Here is a 19,295-nt window from a genome sequence, read left to right as displayed (position 1 = left end):
TTTCCAGTCTCACTTCCTGTTCCTGGAACTTCAGTGTATTGCTGCAGGGTAGTGGTGGGGGTGTTGAGACTGGGTCTGATTTGTCAGTCTCAAAGCGGGCAAAGAAACGGTTCAGTTCCTCCGCTAGTGAGACATCTGCGTTAACAGACATTATTGTTATTGTAGTTGGTAATATGTCGCATTCCCTGCCACATCTTCTTTGGGTTATTTTCTGTGAAGTGCTCCTCAATTTTCTTAGTATATTCTGCCTTGGCCTTTTTAATGCCTCTTTTCAGCTCAGCTCTGGCAGCTCTATATTTCATCTTGTCCCCTGATCTGAAAGCGGTGTTACGGCATTTGATGAGTGCCTGTGTCTCCTTGGTCATCCAGGGTTTTTGGTTAGGAGAAACCCGTATTTGTTTATTTATAGTGACGTTGTCCATGCAGTTTTTTATATAGGAAAGTACAGCGTCCGTATAGTCCTGGAGGTTGTCGTGTTCGAAGAGTTCCCAGTTGGTGCGGGAAAAACAGTCCTGCAGCTGAGAAAGGGCGTCCTCGGGCCAAGTTTTATTGTCTTTATTTGTGGCCTTGTTAGCCTCCGGAATGGAGTGTATGCTGGGGTTAGGGCTAGACAGAGGTGATCTGATCCAGCTAGGTGAGGGAGGGAAGTGGCTTTGTAAGCATGTTTGATGTTAGAATAAGCATGGTCAAGAGTTTTGTCTCCCCTCATGTGACATTTTACGTATTGGATAAACTTAGGTAGTCTTTAAACATGCTCTGTTGAAGTCACCAGCAACAATAAAGACTCCATCGGGGTGGTCAAGCTGTTGTTTGTTTACAACCATTAGCAGGAGGTTTAATGCCGTGTTGACGTTAGCATCAGGAGGTATGTAGATCGCCGTTACTATGACGACCGTTAGCTCTCTCGGTAGATAGTAGGGCCTACATCGTACTGCCAATAGCTCTAAGTCCGGGGAACAGTGAGTGTCAATGATCCTACTGTCACCACACCATTCATTATGTATGAACAAGCAAAGTCCTCCTCCTCTGCTTTTGCCTGTTAGTTCCTTTGAACGATCGTTCCGAAAAAGCGTTAGGCTAGCTCGCGATACCGCAGCGTCAGGGATTTGCGGGTGTAGCCACGTTTCCGTGATGAGAATTATGTTACAGTTCTTAACAAAGCTGTTGGTAGCAATTCGAAGTTCCAACTCATCCATTTTGTGGGTGATGGATCTGGCGTTGGTCAAAAAGGGGACGACGACTTTAAAACCCTGTGAATGCTAGTCTCTGACATGTAAAAAGCGTGGGTTGCGTGTGTAGTTCTGACATGTGCAGTTCTGAAGAGTAATAAAAATAAAAGATAAGCCTAAGGAAAAACAAACAAAGAAAGAAAAGAAAAGCTACTATGAGGTTGCACACAAACTCACTTCAAAATGGAGAGCTCGAATAATAAGTCGGCTGGAGATGACGATCCAAAAATGTGTCTGCCGTGTAAGGATTGGAAATTTGTTGAAAATCAAAGCGCTTTGAGGATTAAACATCTAAACTTATGGTTAAATAAATATGGGTCTGCTGGCCAGCTTAATATGCATAAAATACTGGATCGACAGGATAATATACGCACTAAGCATAGAGGTAATCTATATATAATATGTAAATCGAGATAAAAGCGGGACGGCTTGTTCCACAGATACTAATTATTGTTTTTTGATGGCGAAATAAGTTGGCAATGGAAATGCAAAAGAAAGTTGAGCGGAGTGGAAATGAGCATGTTGATAAGAGTGGGGCGACGGGCATTGTGGTTTTGGCCCTCAATCCCTAAAATAGAAGACAGACTGATTTATATAGTGGTAGGGGCGAGGTCAGAATGCAGTGACAACACCGAGGCTTCCTGAGGATAACAGCTGGTGTTACACCTAAAACCATCACAAAATAAAACTTCAGAAATCAGATATTTTTCAGAAGATTTTCTGGCTATAATTCACGCATTCAGAACTTAATTGTTCTCACCTTGCGCCCATGTTATCAGCATTTATTTTCAAAGAGATTTCATGTAGTATTTAGAATAAAGTTGTTTACATGACCTTGTTGAGTTTATTTCTCACATACCTATCATTTATCAGTTATTATACATTTGCTACAATATATACATGATTTTCCCAGCAATGAAAAACCCCATTCTCGGGTATATCTTTTGCATGGCTGTGTGACACCTGGATGACCTGCCTAGAAGTAGGATGTGACTCTGAAGCAACAATGGTACAATTGAACTGATATGATGACCATTGCAGAATGTTCTGGGAAGATGGCCAGGAACAATCCTGTTTGGGAGAACTGGAGTTCTTGATAACATATTTGACTGTGTTGACGGAAACCAGCTGTATCGATGTGCGTGCATGTAATACACACCAAGCTAAGCTCATACTACACATGACACACTCTCACACACGCACACGCTCACACACGCACACACAATACAGACCATACTACCTGCCAACTCGCCATTGACAGCGCTCTGGAATCAGTGTGAAAACTAAAACAATGGGCAACCTTGGATTCAATTAAAATCAATGCAGTCGACACGCCATATAAGGCATATAAGTGCTTCAAGGGCCCCTATCCAGTCTGTTCTCAATGGCTTTCTCCACCCAAAAAAGCTAAATCAAATAATCAGGATCGTTATCAAGCTTCTAGACAGCTTGAGTTGCTCATTTGAGTCAAGTGTGGTAAAGGAGGGACATATGGAAAACAGGCTGGATAGGGGGCCCTTATAAAAGGTATGAATAGGGTTGGACGAAGGAGTCTGTCCCGACTAATGTGAATAAAGGGGGCGAGACATCCATGCATCTTTGCGACCGGTGGTGGGGGATGGGGTGATGGATTCACTCCTCGGAGATTTCGGCAAGGCCAAAAATACATTTTCCATTCCAGCCCCGTGATGTACAATGCCGCCAAATCCGGTGCCTTATCTGGCCACTCTCCTACCAGGCTGCCTTATCCTCATCCAACAAAGGAGATTGACCAGACAAGTGGGCGGTTGCGCCTGTCATCCAATTACAGGTCCATCACCTAATGGGCTAAGCAGCAGAAGGTGCGGCTCATCACAGCCACAGAGCTATTTAAACCACCCAGAGCTGAACCACAGTGTTGGACCGTCTTTATCAGTTCACTGTAAAGTACCCTCTCGCATTACCTCCTTGTTTCTGCCTCCTCTGATCTTCGACTTCTTGTTTATGCCCTCGTACCATGAGTACGCTCCCGACCACGATTACGACCACGTTTCTCGCCTCACGGATCCCGTACCTCTGCCTTGGACCTCTGCCTTGGACCTTTCCCACGGACGTCACGGCTCTCGACCCTCGCATCAGCCTCCCCGGCCTGGCTACACTACTCCCTTGTGCCTTCGCTTTGGATTGGATAACTTTATTCATCCCGTATTCGGGAAATTTCGTTGTCACAGTAGCAAGAGGGTGAGGATGCAGGAATAGGAAAGGCATTTTAGACATAAATAGATAAGTGATAAGTAGGTCAAGAAATAAATACATGAATAAATATATAAATAAATAAGCGTGTTGCTTAGCACATATATACATACATACACATAAATGTACATGCATGCATACGGTAGGTCTTAACACTCAGCCATTTTTTTGTTAAAGAGCCTGACAGCTGATGGGAGGAAGGATCTGCGGAAGCGCTCCTTCCTGCAATGAGGGTGCCGCAGTCTATTGCTAAAGGAGCTTCGGAGGGACTCCACAGACTCATGCAGGGGGTGGGAGGTGCTGTCCATGATGGACATCATCCTGGTCAGCATTCTCCGCTCTCCCACTTCCTCCAGAGAGTCCAGAGGACAGCCCAGAACAGAGCTGGCCCTCCTGACCAGCTTATTCAGCCTGTTCCTGTCCCTCTCCGTGCTCCCGCATCCCCAACAGAGCACTGCATAAAACACTGTAGATGCCACCATGTCGTAGAAAGTCCTCAGCAGTGTCCTGCACACTCCAAAGGACCGTAGACTCCTCAGTAGGTAGAGCCGGCTCTGGCCCCTTTTGTACAGGGCATCTATGTTTGTGGACCAATTTGGTTGGTTGTTGAGGTGAACACCCAGGTACTTAAAATTCTCCACGATTTCAATGTCTGTACCCTGGATGTTCACCTGAATGGTCTGTTGAGGATTCCTCCGAAAATCAATGATCATTTCCTTTGTCTTACTGGTGTTGATGTAGAGGTGGTTTTGCCTACACCAGTCAACAAAGCCTGTGATGACTCCACACACTCCACACTCCAGGTCGTTCCCGTCCGTCACTCGTCCAACAATAGCGGTGTCGTCAGAGAACTTCTGGAGGTGGCAGGTCTCTGTATTATGTTTGAAGTCCGATGTGTAGAGGGAGAAGAGGAGTGGAGAGAGCACTGTGCCTTGTGGGGCCCCCGTGCTGCAAGCTACCACATCAGACGTACAGTCCTGGAGTCTCACATATTGTGGTCTGTCAGTGAGGAAGTCGATGATCCATGCGGCTAGGTCGTTCCTTACTCCAGCCTCTTCCAGTTTCCCTCTCAGTAGGACCGGCTGAATGGTGTTGAACGCACTGGAGAGGTAAAAAAACATCATTCTCAGCGTGCTTCCCGTGTTCTCCAGGTGTGAAAGAGACCTGTGCATCAGGTAGGTGGTAGCATCTTCCACACCAATGCCTGGACGATAGGCGAACTGCAGAGGGTCCAGCTCTGCATTCATCAGGGGGCTGAGGTGATTGAGGATGATTCTCTCCAATGTCTTGATCAGGTGAGAGGTTAATGCTACCAGCCTGAAGTGGTTTGGCTCCCTGGGGGTACGCAGTCTTAGGAACTGGGACCACACAGGAAGTTTTCCACAAGGTGGGGACCTTCTGTAGACTGAGGCTGATGTTGAAAATATGCAGAATCACTTTACCAAGCTGATCCGCACACTCTCTCAGTAGTCTGGAGCTGAGGCCGTCTGGATCGGTAGCCTTCCTTGCCTCGATCTTCTTTAGCTGTTTTATCATCTGATCAACAGTAATGCAGAGGCCGGTGGAAGAGGGGGAGGAAGAGGAGGAGAAGGAGAACGAGGGGGGAGCGTTGCTTCTGGTCTGGGGGGTCAGGGGAGTGGGGGCATGACTGAATCTGTTAAAGAACTGATTCAGTTCATTGGCCCACTCCCTGCCGCCGGAGTCCGGGTCTCTCTCACTGTTCCCTCCATGGCCCGAAATGGTCCTCAAGCTCCTCCAGACCTCTTTGGTGTTGCCTCTCTGGAGTTGGTTCTCCAGCTTCCTCCTGTAGATGGTCTTTCCCTTCCTTATCTCTCTCTTCAGCTCCTTCTGGACCATTTTCAGACTCTCTTTCTCCCCAGACCTAAAAGCCCTCTTCTTCTTGTTCAGGAGGGCTCTTAGATCCCTGGTGACCCACGGCTTGTTGTTGGACAAACAACGGACCTTCTTGGAGGGTACAATGTTCTCAACACAGAAGTTAATATAATCTGTGATGCAGTGGGTCAAGCTGTCAATGTCTTTACCATGTGAATTGCACAGCACCTCCCAGTCAGTGGTCTCAAAACAGTCCCTCAGTACCATGCTGGTCTCCTTGGTCCATCTTTGTATGATCCTCGTGGTAGGTTTTATTTTCCTCACCATAGGGATGTAGGTGGGGATCAGATGGACCAGGTTGTGGTCTGAGCGGCCCAGTGGGGGGAGGGGGACTGAGCTGTATGCCTCCTTTGTGTTGGCATACAGCAGGTCCAGAGTTTTTTGTTCCCTGGTGTGGCACTTCACAAACTGAGTGAAGGTGGGGAGAGTAGAAGCCAAGGGAGCATGGTTAAAATCACCAGAGATAAGAAGGAGAGACTGGGGGTGTGACGTTTGCAGCCGGGACACAGTGGCATGAAGCAGCTCGCGGGCGACTGCCGCATCGGCCGAGGGACGTATATACGCAGTTATTACGATAACGTGCGAGAACTCCCGGGGGATGTAAAACGGCCTGATGCTAAAAGCTACTAGCTCGATATCTCGAGTCCAGAGTTGCTCCTTCACAGTAATATGCCCGGGCCTGCACCATCTACTATTAATAAAAACAGCTAGTCCCCCGCCTTTCTTCCTACCGCTCTCCTCAGCATCCCTGTCCGCCCTCACCAGCTGAAAGCCATCCAAGGAGACGAGAGAGTCCGGAATTAGTTCATTCAGCCAGGTCTCCGTGAAGCACATAATGCAGATGTTCCGATATTGTTGTTGTTGTTTGGTCAGCGCCGTTAGCTCTTCCATCTTATTGGGGAGAGATCTTACGTTCCCCATAATAATAGATGGAATGCTGGGTCTGAAGCGTCGCTTTCTCTCCTGACATTTTCGCCCAACTCTGCATCCTCTTCTCTTCCTCTTTAACTCCGCGGGGAGGTCCAGGGGAATCCAGGTGTTGCGTAGGGCTAACAGCTGATCCTTTGTGTAAAACAGCAGAGGCATGGCTGAGTGGGTGAAAAATATAATGCCCAGAATTCGCAAAGATAAACTCTTGAAAGTAAAGTTTTAAAACATTAAAGTTTGGAATATAATATATAAAGCAAAGTAACAAGTAAAATCTTAAGAGACAATAAAATGTAAAAATAAAGGATAAAAAGGTCTAAAAAAAGCCCTAAAAACACAGAATACGAGTGAGGGTTTAGGGAGCCACTGCAACTAGTAGCCGCTTTGAACGGCGCCTATGATGATGACCTTTGTCAAGGTGAATTGCAATAAAGATATATCATCACCAGTAAAGCTGTCTTTGTGACTGCTTCGGGGTCCTTTGCCTCAAACTCATAACACTGCATCCAGCTTGCAATACATCTGAATTCCAGCAGCCCTGGTAGAGCCTAACCCAACTTGGGAAGCTGATCCAATTCAGAGCACGCCGCCAACACCCTTTCGACAGATTCGCGAGGCACACGTTCTTCCGAGGTACTCATCGTATATCTGGCCCGATTTAATCACTTTAATCACTTTTTGTACCGGTCTACTTATTTATGTGACCACTTATCCATGTTTACTACTGATCTATGTTGACTATTTATCCATGTTGGCTACTTATCCATGTTGAATACTTATCTATGTTGACTACTTATCTATGTTGACTACTCATCTATGTTGACTACTTATCTATGTTGACTACTCATCTATGTTGACTACTCATCTATGTTGACTACTTATCCATGTTGTTGACTACTTATTTATTTATTATTTATTTGTGCACTTTATGGTGAAGCTTTAAGTCAGGGGTCACCAAACTACGGCCCGCGGGCCGGATACGGCCCGTCAGCACATTTGGCCCGGCCCTCTGAACAATACCAGAGATGCTATTGGATTTATTTCCTATTTGGAAAAAAAAATTCCAGGACATTTTTTTCCCCCCCAAAAAAATCCTAGGCCCCGCCCTGTCAAAGAGAGAACGGAATAATGGCGAAAAAGTTAGGTAAGAGAAAAATTGATTCAGAATGCAGGGTATTTAACCTGGAGTGGACAAACGATTATTTTTTTGTTCAATGCAAAGACAGGGCTGTTTGTCTCATCTGTCAAGAGACGGTGGCAGTATTCAAAGAATACAATCTTCGCCGACACTATGAATCCCGTCACAAAGACAAGTACGATAGCTTGCAAGGCCAAATACGAGCAGACAAACTCAAAGCGAAAAAGTGAACTACTATCTCAGCAGAATACATTTGTACGCCAAGCTCAGCTGAACCAGGCATCCGTTCGGGCCAGCTTTCGAGTTGCTAAACTGATAGTAAGCAGCGGTAAGCCTTTCACTGACGGAGTTTGTTAAGAAATGTATGGATGCTGTCGCGGAGGAGGTGTGTGCTGAGAAGAAAGATGCATTTAAAGCTGTAAGTCTGTCGGCGAGTACAATCACCAGACGCGTTGAAGAAATCGGGAGTAATGTATATGCCCAGCTACAGCAGAAGACGAAAGAATTTGACTTTTTTTCATTAGCACTGGATGAAAGCACGGACGTGCAAGACACAGCGCAACTGCTCATTTTTATTCGTGGAGTTAGCGCAAACTTTGAGATATGCGAGGATCTGGCAGCCCTCCAAAGTCTCAATGGGACTACAACGGGAGAGGATATTTTTGACAAAGTGTGCCAAACCATGGAGAAGTTGGACCTGGACAGGTCAAAGCTAGCTAGCATCACGACTGACGGGGTTCCTAGCATGGTGGGCGAAACTCGCGGTCTAATGGGACGCATGAACCGGGAGTTGGAAAAAAAGGGTCTCACCGCCCCGCTACAAGTCCACTGCCTAATTCACCAGCAAGCACTGTGCTGCAAAGTGTTGACGTGAGAGAGATTCTGCTCTGAAAACTGAGCTGAACTTTTATCTGTTTAGATTGTGCATGGCACAACAGAAAGTTAATGTTCCATGGCTTTTTTTTCTATGAAAAACCCAGAGAGAGTTATTTAGTTATCATTTATTTCATAAATAGTGTTATTTATTTCCTGTTTTTTCCTGTGAAGAACTCAGAGAGGGTTATTTAGTTATTATTTACTTCATTAATAGTGTTATTATTTGTTTCCTGACTTTTTCGGTAAAGAACCTGGAAAGGGTTATTTGGTTATGTGTGGCTTTCTGGAAAACAATAAAAAAATTAAGCTCCCGTACGATCGTCACACTTCTTCTGTTACAAACTGACACCGGCCCCCCATCAGAGAAGGGAAAGGTTATGTGGCCCTCACAGGAAAAAGTTTGGGGACCCCTGCTTTAAGTCTTATTATGCTTGTATAATGACAATAAAAGCATTCAATTGAATTCAGTTCAATTCAATTCAATAACTAAAGATAACACTGATGTTGTAATACCAGTGGACATGTTGTACACAGATGTCATCTTGAAGAAAATGTATTTAAATGTAGAATAATTTGTTGTATCTGGGTTGAAGTGTCTTTCCAAGGAGATCAGTGAACGACCATTTTTAGCAGGCCAACTCCACTTGCGTTATCATTCAAGCTTGCATGCTTTCTTTATGCATGTATAGGTATCTCAATATAATTTTGAGCCAAATTGGACTTGGTCGCCAATGAGACTCAGGTTGAGTTCATATGGAATAACCCTACCACAAGACAAATTGATTGTTATAAACAATAATTTTAAACAGCAAAGTGGTTCCTGATGATATACCGTATTTACGCGCATATATCTTGCTTTTGTCAGACAAAAAATGATGACTGTATCAAGGGTAAGGCTTATATGCGCATAAAAACACGGCATGCAAAAAACTGCAAATTGACAGCGCCGTGACATGATGATGTCACGACAAAATGGCGCCATCACTGTGACACGATGATGTCACGACAAAATGGCGCCATCACGCAACGGCGCTGTGACGCCATGACGCAAGCGAATGCGGCCGATACTTTCATTTTTTTCAAAATAGAGAAAAGCCTTGATTTTGAAATAAAACTAAATTCCACTTTGATTTTTATCATTGTATTTCTTGTTCGAAAGTGACAACTATTGGAGTAATATGAACCATCAAATTAATTGAGATATTTTGACATTAGAAGCAATATGGCCGCCACGACATCTTAAACTTCTGGTAAGAAAATTGTAATTTCTGTAATTAGAAAGCATCAGGTTCTCATCAAGATAGACTTTTTTTTAAATTGAATAATTTAATATTTTGGATTTACAAAGACAGGCATATTAACTTCCTTATGATATTGACCCTAATAATGTGCTTTTGATTAAAACCATGAATATGGAGATGACAATTGGGAATCAGGGGGGCGGCTTATACGCGAGAAATTGTAAAATTCAAAAATTTTAAGGAAATTTTCAGGGTGCGGCTTGTACGCGCGGGTGGTTTATATGCGAATAAATATGGTAAGTGATTACTGTTTGATTGCTCTATTCAGAAATGCTAAGATTGAGAAATAAACCCCAGAAACACTTATATAACACGTAATAATAGAGCCTACCCAGTGTAAACATCAGCTGTCATTTTTTAAAGTGGAAAAATTAGCATTGTACTCAAGAAATTAAATTTAATTTAATATGTCTTACTCATCTTCTCAATGTTAGGTATGACGGTATTCCCTCTCTTCATGTACGAAGCTCTGAAACCATCCACTGAGAGAATTATGAGTGGTGAGCGTACAAATCTACAAGCACAGTGAAAACATTCATTAAATGCCAAATAGACAACACATTAAATATATCCGATTTCTTCTTCTATTATTTAGTAAGAAAAACCATAATCATTTTATCTATAAAAAGCCTACTGTAATTTTCCGTGTATAGTAAGTACACAGTCAAGTATTCTTAGGCCCCATTCAAAAGCCTATTTTCTATTTTCATGCCCCAAATTATTACCATTGCCATGTACTATTAGGAATAAAGCCCACAGCAGTCATAGTCGGGCATAAGGAGTGTAGGTTCTGGGACTAATTTGCAGAGTTTCAAGAGTCAATGACAGACAATGTACATAGAAATCTCAAGTTTATCATGATGTTTTAGCCTGAACAATGCTGGCCAGTCTCAGAAAGTTTGGTCTCAGGCAATGCCTAAACGAGAAGACATAAGTACCACCCTATTGTCCACAATTGTCTATCCTAGGAAATGTTTAATGTTCAGTCTAATTAGACCTGGAAAAGCTACACGTCAGATTTGACCTGTATTAATTGCTGCTACCCCAACTACTGAATTTTCACAATTATGCGGTGTACTTAAAAGTCATTTTTAGCCAGGGCTAAACAGGGCATCTTATGATGCAAAGCACCTACCTTATGTGGGTAAGAAAATATGTAAATGTCACTGTATAACTTATACTAGATGAGGTCTACGTTTGACTGAGTGGGTGCACTTTCCTGACACACTATTTATATCGGGGAAATACAAGCAGACGTGGAAATGTGAGATGTGACAGGAGTCCTTGTTAAGGCCAATCAAAAAACATAGATGGATGAGAAAAAATGAGATTGGGGCTGTGTGAAGTGTTTTTTTAAAATCTTTATTCACAATAATACAAATACAAAGAGACTGACATGGGGTAAACAGTTTACACACATACGTACAGCAGTGTTGTTTGTTTAAAAAAAGCAATAAATAAAAGTGGCATGGTGGTCACCTCACATCTGCTTCAAAGTTTTGAGTGAGTTCTGACATTTCTGTGTGGAGTTTGCATGTTCTATGCCTGTATAGGTTTGGCAAGTGGTCGTGAGTTATTTTTTTGATAGGACATTTGTGTGCGTCATTTCATAATATTTTGAAGGGGAGACAAAAGCAAGCAACCCTAGATAGGTTCCTTTTAATTAAATTGAAACAAAATTAGAATTAAGTTTAGTGCAAGGTAAGATTAAAACTTACCGTATTTACTCGCATATAAGCAGCTTTTGTCGGACAAAAAAAATGATGACTGACCAAACGTGAGTAGCCTTGATTTTGAAATAAAACAAAATTCCACTTTGATTGTTATAAATTTCCTATGTTTTCCGTTGATTTCATGAAAAGGCAAGTTATATCCTTCTTTTCGTTCAGGCACCTAGGCGGACAGCTTGGGGTCCTATAGTTGAAGTTTGAGTTGTAGTCTTTAGTAGAGAGCACCACGAACGTTTCCAGCGAGTTTGATTCACTGTTCATTAAAGTTGACTGTAATGTGTTGTCAAAGAAGAATGCTCTACATTGTCAATTACTTGGATTTGATATAAAAGAAGCTGAAGAATCATCTGTGTGCCTTCGTTTTACTGTCTTACTGGAGTATCTTTGTAGATTTGGTGTCCCAGCGCTATCAAAGAACATCGCAACGCTAAGCTAACTCGTTAATATTGATTTTTTTCGTTGTATTTCTTGTTCGAAAGTGACAACTTTGGGAGTAATATGAACCATATAAAGAATTGAGATATTTTGAGATTTGAAGCAATATGGCTGTGACAACATCTTAAACCTCTGGTAAGAAATTGTAGTTTCTGTCATTAGAAAGCATCAGGTTCTCGTCAAGATAGAATTATTTCTTTTTTCAAATTGAATAATTTGATATTTTGCATCTACAAAGACAGGCATATTAACTTCCTTATGATATTGACCCTAATAATGTGCTTTTGATTCATACAGTATCAGAAATACCACGTGAGGATTTTTCCTAAGATTTTCCCTTCAAAGTAACACATTTGTACTACTCCCTATTAAAACTATGAATATGGAGATGACAATTGGGAATCAGGGGAGTGGCTTATATGCAAGAAAATGTAAAATGCAAAAATTTTAAGGTGATTTTCAGTGCGGCTTATATGCAAGTTAATAAGGTATTTTTAAGTGTCTGTATCGTAATCTAAGTTCATTTAGGTTAAATTTATGTTTATGTTAGGGTTAAGGTTTATGTTAGGAGCGCGTTCTCTATCTCCCTCTCTCTTGCTTGCTCTCTCTCCTTTCCGCGCACTCCGCGTTGTACTGAATAATGTCTTGTTTTAATATTGAAGTCACATTTTTTTTAAATGGCGCTGTTCAAGCGGCAGCCAGTGGCAGTAGCTCCTTCAGTCCTTACTCGTATTCTGTTTTTTATATACCTCCTTCCGCCGATGCGGCAGTCACTCGCGAGGTCCTTCACGCTACTGTGTCGCGGCTGCAGACGTCACACCCTCAGTCTCACCTTATCTCTGATGATTTTAACCATGCTTCCTTGGGTTCTACTCTCCCCACCTTCACTCAGTATGTGAAGTGCCATACCAGAAAACAAAAAACCCTGGACCTGCTGTATGCCAATACAAAGGAGGCATTAATACAGAGGTCCAGATGGCCTCAGCTCCAGACTACTGAGGGACTGTGCGGATCAGCTTTGCAAAGTGATTCTGCATAGTTTCGACCTGAGCCTCAGTCTGCAGAAGGTCCCCACCTTGTGGAAAACTTCCTGTGTGGTCTTAGTTCCAAAGACTGTGAACCCTAGGAGCCCAATCACTTCAGACCGGTATCATTAGCCTCTCACCTGATCAAGGCAATGGAGAGAATCATCCTGAATCACCTCAGCCCCCTGGTGAATGCAGAGATGGACCTCTGCATTGTGCCTATCGTCCAGGCATTAGTGTGGAAGATGCTACCACCTACCTAATGCACAGGTCTCTTTCACACATGGAGAACACGGTGAGAATAATGTTTTTTGACCTCTCCAGTGGGTTTAACACCATTCAGTCAGTACTACTGATAGGGAAACTGGAAGAGGCTGGAGTAAAGCACAACCTGGCTGCATGGATCATCAACTTCCTCACTGTCTGATGTGGTAGTTTTCAGCACAGGTGCCCCACAGCGCACGGTGCTCTCCCCATTCCTCTTCACCCTCGACACATTGGAATTCAGACACAATACAGACACCTGCCACCTCCAGAAGTTCTGACAACACCGCTATTGTTGGACGAGTGATGGACGGGAACGAGTTTTAATTCCATACGGTCCATATCCTTGACTTTGTATTATTTGCCAAGGTTCCATTGCCTTTGGAACATATATTCCAATCAACAACTCAATTTAGGCATACATTTCTTGGAGTTTAATTCCATTTAAATATGGCGATTTTCTCAGATCTTGCTGAGTCATCAAATTCCCTTTTGAGACTGGGATGTTTGTTTGTGTCTACACTTTAGGTAAATGAATGTATGCACTGTCATCAATGTTGCCAATTTCCAATGCTGTGAGCTCATAACATTTTACAGGCCTTTTTGCCCCATTGGATTTCAACATAATTTCAATATTGCGGCACCTGATGTAGCTGAGCTGCCTGGATCAAGAAAAGCATAGGTTCTAATGATCTTAAATATTTTTGCAGCTTTAACTTGAACTGGTACTATGGCCATAGCACAGTCCTTACTGGCCCCTGATGCATGATTGGCTGAAACCAGAGCGCTCTCGACAGAGGTTTCTTTTAAATTGGTGGATTTTGGTGGGGTCTGCTGTTTGGTGTCAACACTATCAATGTGCAGCAGTGAGGGATGTTTCCTTTTGCATATTTGGCAATCCATTCTTTTGTTACAGTCCTTGCTCATATGTCCTCATTTAAGACAGCCCGTTCTTCTTCAGGTGTTCATCCTTTTTGTCATGTAGCTCTGATGCAAAACGTTTGTAGTCCACCACTGTATTTTCACAAAAACTGCATACAGGTAGCACTTTGCTGGAGCAATGTAAATGGTTGTTTTGGTTTTTGTTCCTCTGGTGACAGCTCTGGTTGCAAAACTTCTTTTGAGAGCCTTTGAGCTTGACCTTGACACTCAAGGTTTCACCACTATGCCTTTTACTGTAGGAGGATCTTTATTATCTACGAATACAGGATGCAGCAATATATTAGACTGGTTCTCCAAGAATTCTACCAGGTGTCTACATTTTTTTCTGGGCATAATCATACACAATAATTCTCCAGCTTTCACAAAGATTGTATGGAATTTTGGACACCAGCAGTTTCAGGTTTGATGCAACATTTATTTCATCCATATACTCCAGGTTTTGCATGGCACTGTAAGATTCCTTCAGGTATAAGGCATATACATATAATGAGGCTCCATCATCAGGTTTCATGACTGTCCAATATAAGCATTAGCACTTTTCATTTCATTACCAAAATTTCTTTCAAGGTACTGCTTGGCTTCCATGCAGCCTCTGCAAGGGTCCATATGCACACAGCTACGCACCAGGTCTTTTGCCTGCCTGCAGTAAACTGCTCCAAGAAGTAAAGCCTATCCTGAAAGATACTCATTTTTGTTAGGATTAGCTTGTTATTGTTTTTCCATTGCTTTCTCCCTGTGTTATGATGTTCGTTTCCCTACTCTTGTTTGTACCTCCTGTCTTGCCGTTGCGCTCGCGCAGCTGCGCGTCATATAGAATTAGTTCCTGTTTGGTCTATTTAAACCCCACTGATTATTATGTCATTTGCCAGATTATCTTCCTTATTCTCCTTGCCATGTGTCTGTGTTACCTGGTTCCTCGATTCCCCGTGTTTTCCCTAGTCAGGTTTGGTTTTGTGATTTGATTTCGAAGTCTTTGTTATTTTCTAAGATCCTGCCTAAGTTATTAAAGTTTTGGTATGAGCACTATTTTTCTTGTCCTCACCTGCTTCCATGCGATTGGGTCCTATTCCTCGTAACCTCGCCTCGACGTCTCCCCAAAGACGTAACAGTTTTGTCTTCTATCAGATATTTGAATGCATGTACAAAAGATTGGTAAGACAATGGATGTCCATGAATTACTGGCACTTCTCTTTGTGGCAATAAGGAAAGATTCAGTTGTTTTAATATGAAGTTAGTGAGTTCTTTCTGGGTTTGTAGCATGGTAGCACTGGAATCAGTTGTTAGGTTTGCTTGGTTTTATGCTTTTTCCCCCCTGGTGGCCTGTCTGAGTGATTGCCCATTGTGTTCAGCTGTTGTTTCTCCGCCCCTGGTGTATTCCCTGCCTGCTCCCTCGTGCGTTTCCCAGGTGTTTCTAATTGTCTCGTCAACCCATGTCTGTCTATTTAAACCTCACTGATTGTTATGTCATTTGTCGGATCGTCTGCTTTAGTTCGCCTTGGTCACGTTTCCTCATTACCTCAATCCACGTTCCATGTGCCTCGTTCCTCGCTTTCCCATGTCTCCCCTTGTCAGGTTTGGTTTTGTGATTTGATTTCTAAGTCTTTGTTATTTTCTAAGATCCTGCCTAAGTTATTAAAGTTTTGGTATGAGCACTACATCCCTAGTCCTCGCCTGCTTCCGTGTGATTGGGTCCTAATTCCTAGTTACCTCGCCACGTCGTCTTGCTTAAGACGTAACATCAGCAGTGTTGTCCCGGCGGGAGATACTGTTCAGGCTAAATGAATTAGCTTCTACCTGTTCACCATCTGAAATGAGCCTAACAGCTTTCTGCAATGGGGTGTTGGGAAATGCCGAAACATGTGCACATTCAATTGCAGACGCTTCAGCAAAGGAACGTTCAGTGAGGGGCTTGTTTTCCTCATGCGTTCATTGCATCGTCATGGTGTTCATAATCGTCACTCAGCATTTTTTTTGCGTCAGCAGTATCGAGCTGTGCCTTTTAGCTCCAGTTGTTCCATTTTTTATTTTAGCGCTGCCTCTTCCATCTTCAGCGCATGCAGCGCTGGTAAAGCTTGGCAACGTGCCAGCAGTGCAGCCTTTTCAGCCGCGGCTACCTTTACAGGAGAGGAAGACAATTTTGATGAGGCCCTCGATGAGGCCCTCGATGAGGCCCTTGAAACAAGTTTTTCATTCACGGCTCAAATCAATCTTCACGATCATTTTCCTTTTCTTCCTCATTAAGAAGCTATTGCACTGTTGGATGTACAACTTCAAAGTCATTGATACATCTCACAAAATCTGTCATGAGATTCCACCTGATAGACATCTCCATTTTCATTCAGCAGAGCTTTAATGTCATTCATTTTGTGAGTACACGGTCCCAATTTACCTCGGCGCGTTGCCGTGAGCGATATAAAGTCTTGCTGCTTCCGCTGCGCTCTGGGGTTCCACAGACATCGTAACTCAAACTCTTTACAGTTCGTTTGTTTCAAACAATAATCAAGGAATAAAGCTTTGCTGTTTGCGAGCCAGTCGGTATTATTTACATGTATCCATTCATTGCATGAGTACTCACGACTCGATACACTGTTCCTTTATTACGCCACGTCCTCTCACAGGAAACTTTTCAGTCCATTCATCGGTATAATCCACAAGGACAGAAGCATGCAGTTTCTCTTTGTAGTCCGTTGTAGTTTTTAATGCGCCGATCTGCAACCAGTTTTCAACTTTTTGTTGTGGCGATTTCAAGCTTAATGTTCCTATAGCCTGTAGCCACTCAAGGTAGATAGTGGAGCTTTTGACGCGCATTACACAAAAGTACGCACGGAGAGTTGTCCAAATTAAAATCCAAAGGTATTTATTAAACAGTCCGGTGGACTTTCAAATAATGATTGAAGAATAAACTAAACAAAACTACGTGAGTAATTCAGGTCAGTAAAGTATGTGATAAAGTATGTGATAAAGTATGCGATAAAGTAAGCGATAAAGTATGCGGTCGAAAACTGTTTGCCTTTCCACACTGTCACCTGTCCCCAGGCTTTTATGAATAAACCATTCAAATCTGGGTCACGCCACCAGGGCATGTAAAAGGGTGGAGTTTCACATCACATGACCCTCTCAGGTAAGTCAAAGTACGCTCAGGTTCAACAGGTAGATATATAAAAGTAATCCTTATGAACATAAATTAAATACTATTTCTTCTTCTGAATGATTCACAAAACTTATAAATCAAATTTCAATAAATAAAAATCAAAGAAACCTAAATATGGCTAATATGGCTCCAACATACACACACATAAATGTATATATATATGTACATGTGCGCACTTGCGCACTTGCACACGTACATATGCACACATGCACACATATATATATATATATATATATATATATATATATATATATATATTAATATATACAGTGGTACCTCGTCACGCGCATGCGCGGGGAAAAGAGGGCTTTCTGGGTAATGAAGTATACTCGTGCACACAACGCCGACAGGCAATGGCACTCTTTCTCAGAATAAAACTTTACCCACAATCAATACGTGGGTAAGCTCAGCTGCTGCATTTCCTGTTATTTTTATCTAATACGAGGAGTATTATATTACTTCTCGTTGGCTGCTCATAAGAACATCAGGGGCACTGGCTCGCAACAGCATCCCCAGTAGCAACTCTATCATAGGCGCCGTTCGAGGGGATGCGAACACAGATGCTACAAGCTAAAAGGGAGCCGGTAGCCAGCGCCCCCGAAGCTCCCATGAGCAGCGGAGCGATCGCTGATAAAAGACTGCTGCTCGTTGGCAAGTGGTCGTGCGTTATCCGATTGTGAGGACATTTGTGTGCACCATTTTCGGAATATTTTGAAGGGAATAGTACAACAGCAAACAGCCCATCGATAGCGAACGTGAGGGTGGAGTGTTTGTTCCGTTTACTAGTGCGTTGTGTGGAAAAAAAACGAAGCCCCCCGCCCCTTTTGTGCCCCTCTCCCCTCGGCGAAATCCGCCCATTTTTAGTTAGATTAAACACATTTTATTTCTATTAAACCACTAGTTATGTGTTACTTTGTTAATGGATGGGGAATTAGAAGAAATAAAACATTTTTTCCAATCCAATATCCTGTTTATGGTGTTTTTTCAGAGGGCTGGAACGAATTACATTTTTTTCCATTCATTTCAATGGGAAACGTCCGCTCGAGTTACGAGAACCTCGTCATACGATCTCAGTCTCGGAACGGATTACGAACGGATTATGTCGAGGTACCACTGTATATGTATATATGTATATATATATATATATATATATATATATACATATATACATATATATATATATATATATATATATATATATATATATATATGGGTTGATATGGTTAGACATTTGCAGGGCTAAGTTTTAGGCAAACAAGATATTTTATATGGCTCACACAAACTGCCACAGCCTATTTTACATTATGCGATGCGAACAAACAATTGCAAACCAAGTTGGCCAGCCTATCTTACATTGTGTGATGCGAACAAACAATTGCAAACCAAGTTGGCCAGCCTATCTCATTGCGCGATGCGAACAAACAATTGCAAAGCAAATTGGCCAGCCTATCCCACAATTCTCTCCTGTTGTGAGTTTAAAAATATCGGAACCTCGTTTTTAGCGACGCTACTTTTGAACAAAATTCTTCACAAATTACTTCGAACTGGAGTTTAGACCGACCACAAGGGTGCAAAAAACCCTAATGAAGTTGAGGGGAAAATTCCTCCCCTGACCTCCCTCTTGGGACGATCGCTTCATGGCCTGGTGTCTCAGAATAGGAAAGACACACCAATCAGTGTCAGACAGTAGCGCAAAATTAGGGTCAGATTGGGGTATGGATTGTTGCATGTGTATACGAGTTAGAATTAGCTGGGTTTCAACAATCATGGTACGTTCGACTGTGGCATTAATGGTACGTTTGGTCAAAGCTGACAAGAACAATAACAGTTACGAACGGTACTAGGGCTTTCAAAAGAGTCTGTGTCAGTGAGCCCGAGAGGAACCAGTCAAGCCATCCTCGTTGTGGCACCACATCTCTGGTCATAGCATTCTGTATGTTCTTCACAGTTTGTAGGGCATCATGGACTGAATAGGATGTGTTGGTAGGGATGAAGGTGCAGCATGAGTCTCCTACCATGGCACACACACCTCCCTGCTGGGCGGTTATTTCGGCTTCTCTGCCTTGTTGTAGTCATGCTGATGCGTTGACATAGGCTTGAAATCTGTAGTCAATGGTTTCCAGACGTAGGGTGTTCTTTGCTGTTCCTACCC

At 42.8% G+C, this 19,295-nt stretch overlaps 1 protein-coding gene across 29 annotated transcripts in view; it reads right to left on the bottom strand.

Annotated features, from left to right (window-relative positions):
- enpp2 (ectonucleotide pyrophosphatase/phosphodiesterase 2) overlaps positions 1-19,295 on the bottom strand; it is a 360,090-nt gene that overhangs the window by 276,032 nt on the left and 64,763 nt on the right. For 5 of the 29 annotated variants that reach the window (XM_077599515.1, XM_077599520.1, XM_077599529.1 and 2 more), the window contains one exon: positions 10,013-10,110. The exons of the other annotated variants lie outside the window; for them this stretch is intronic. In XM_077599515.1, the coding sequence (XP_077455641.1) occupies positions 10,013-10,110 (98 nt within the window). Of the gene's footprint in view, positions 1-10,012; positions 10,111-19,295 lie in introns of those variants that run through there. 29 annotated transcript variants of the gene reach the window in all.

Source organism: Stigmatopora argus, chromosome 4, assembly GCF_051989625.1.
Source record: "Stigmatopora argus isolate UIUO_Sarg chromosome 4, RoL_Sarg_1.0, whole genome shotgun sequence".
In the NCBI taxonomy this organism is placed as follows: Eukaryota; Metazoa; Chordata; class Actinopteri; order Syngnathiformes; family Syngnathidae; genus Stigmatopora; species Stigmatopora argus.
This window is presented reverse-complemented; position numbering and strand designations above follow the sequence as displayed.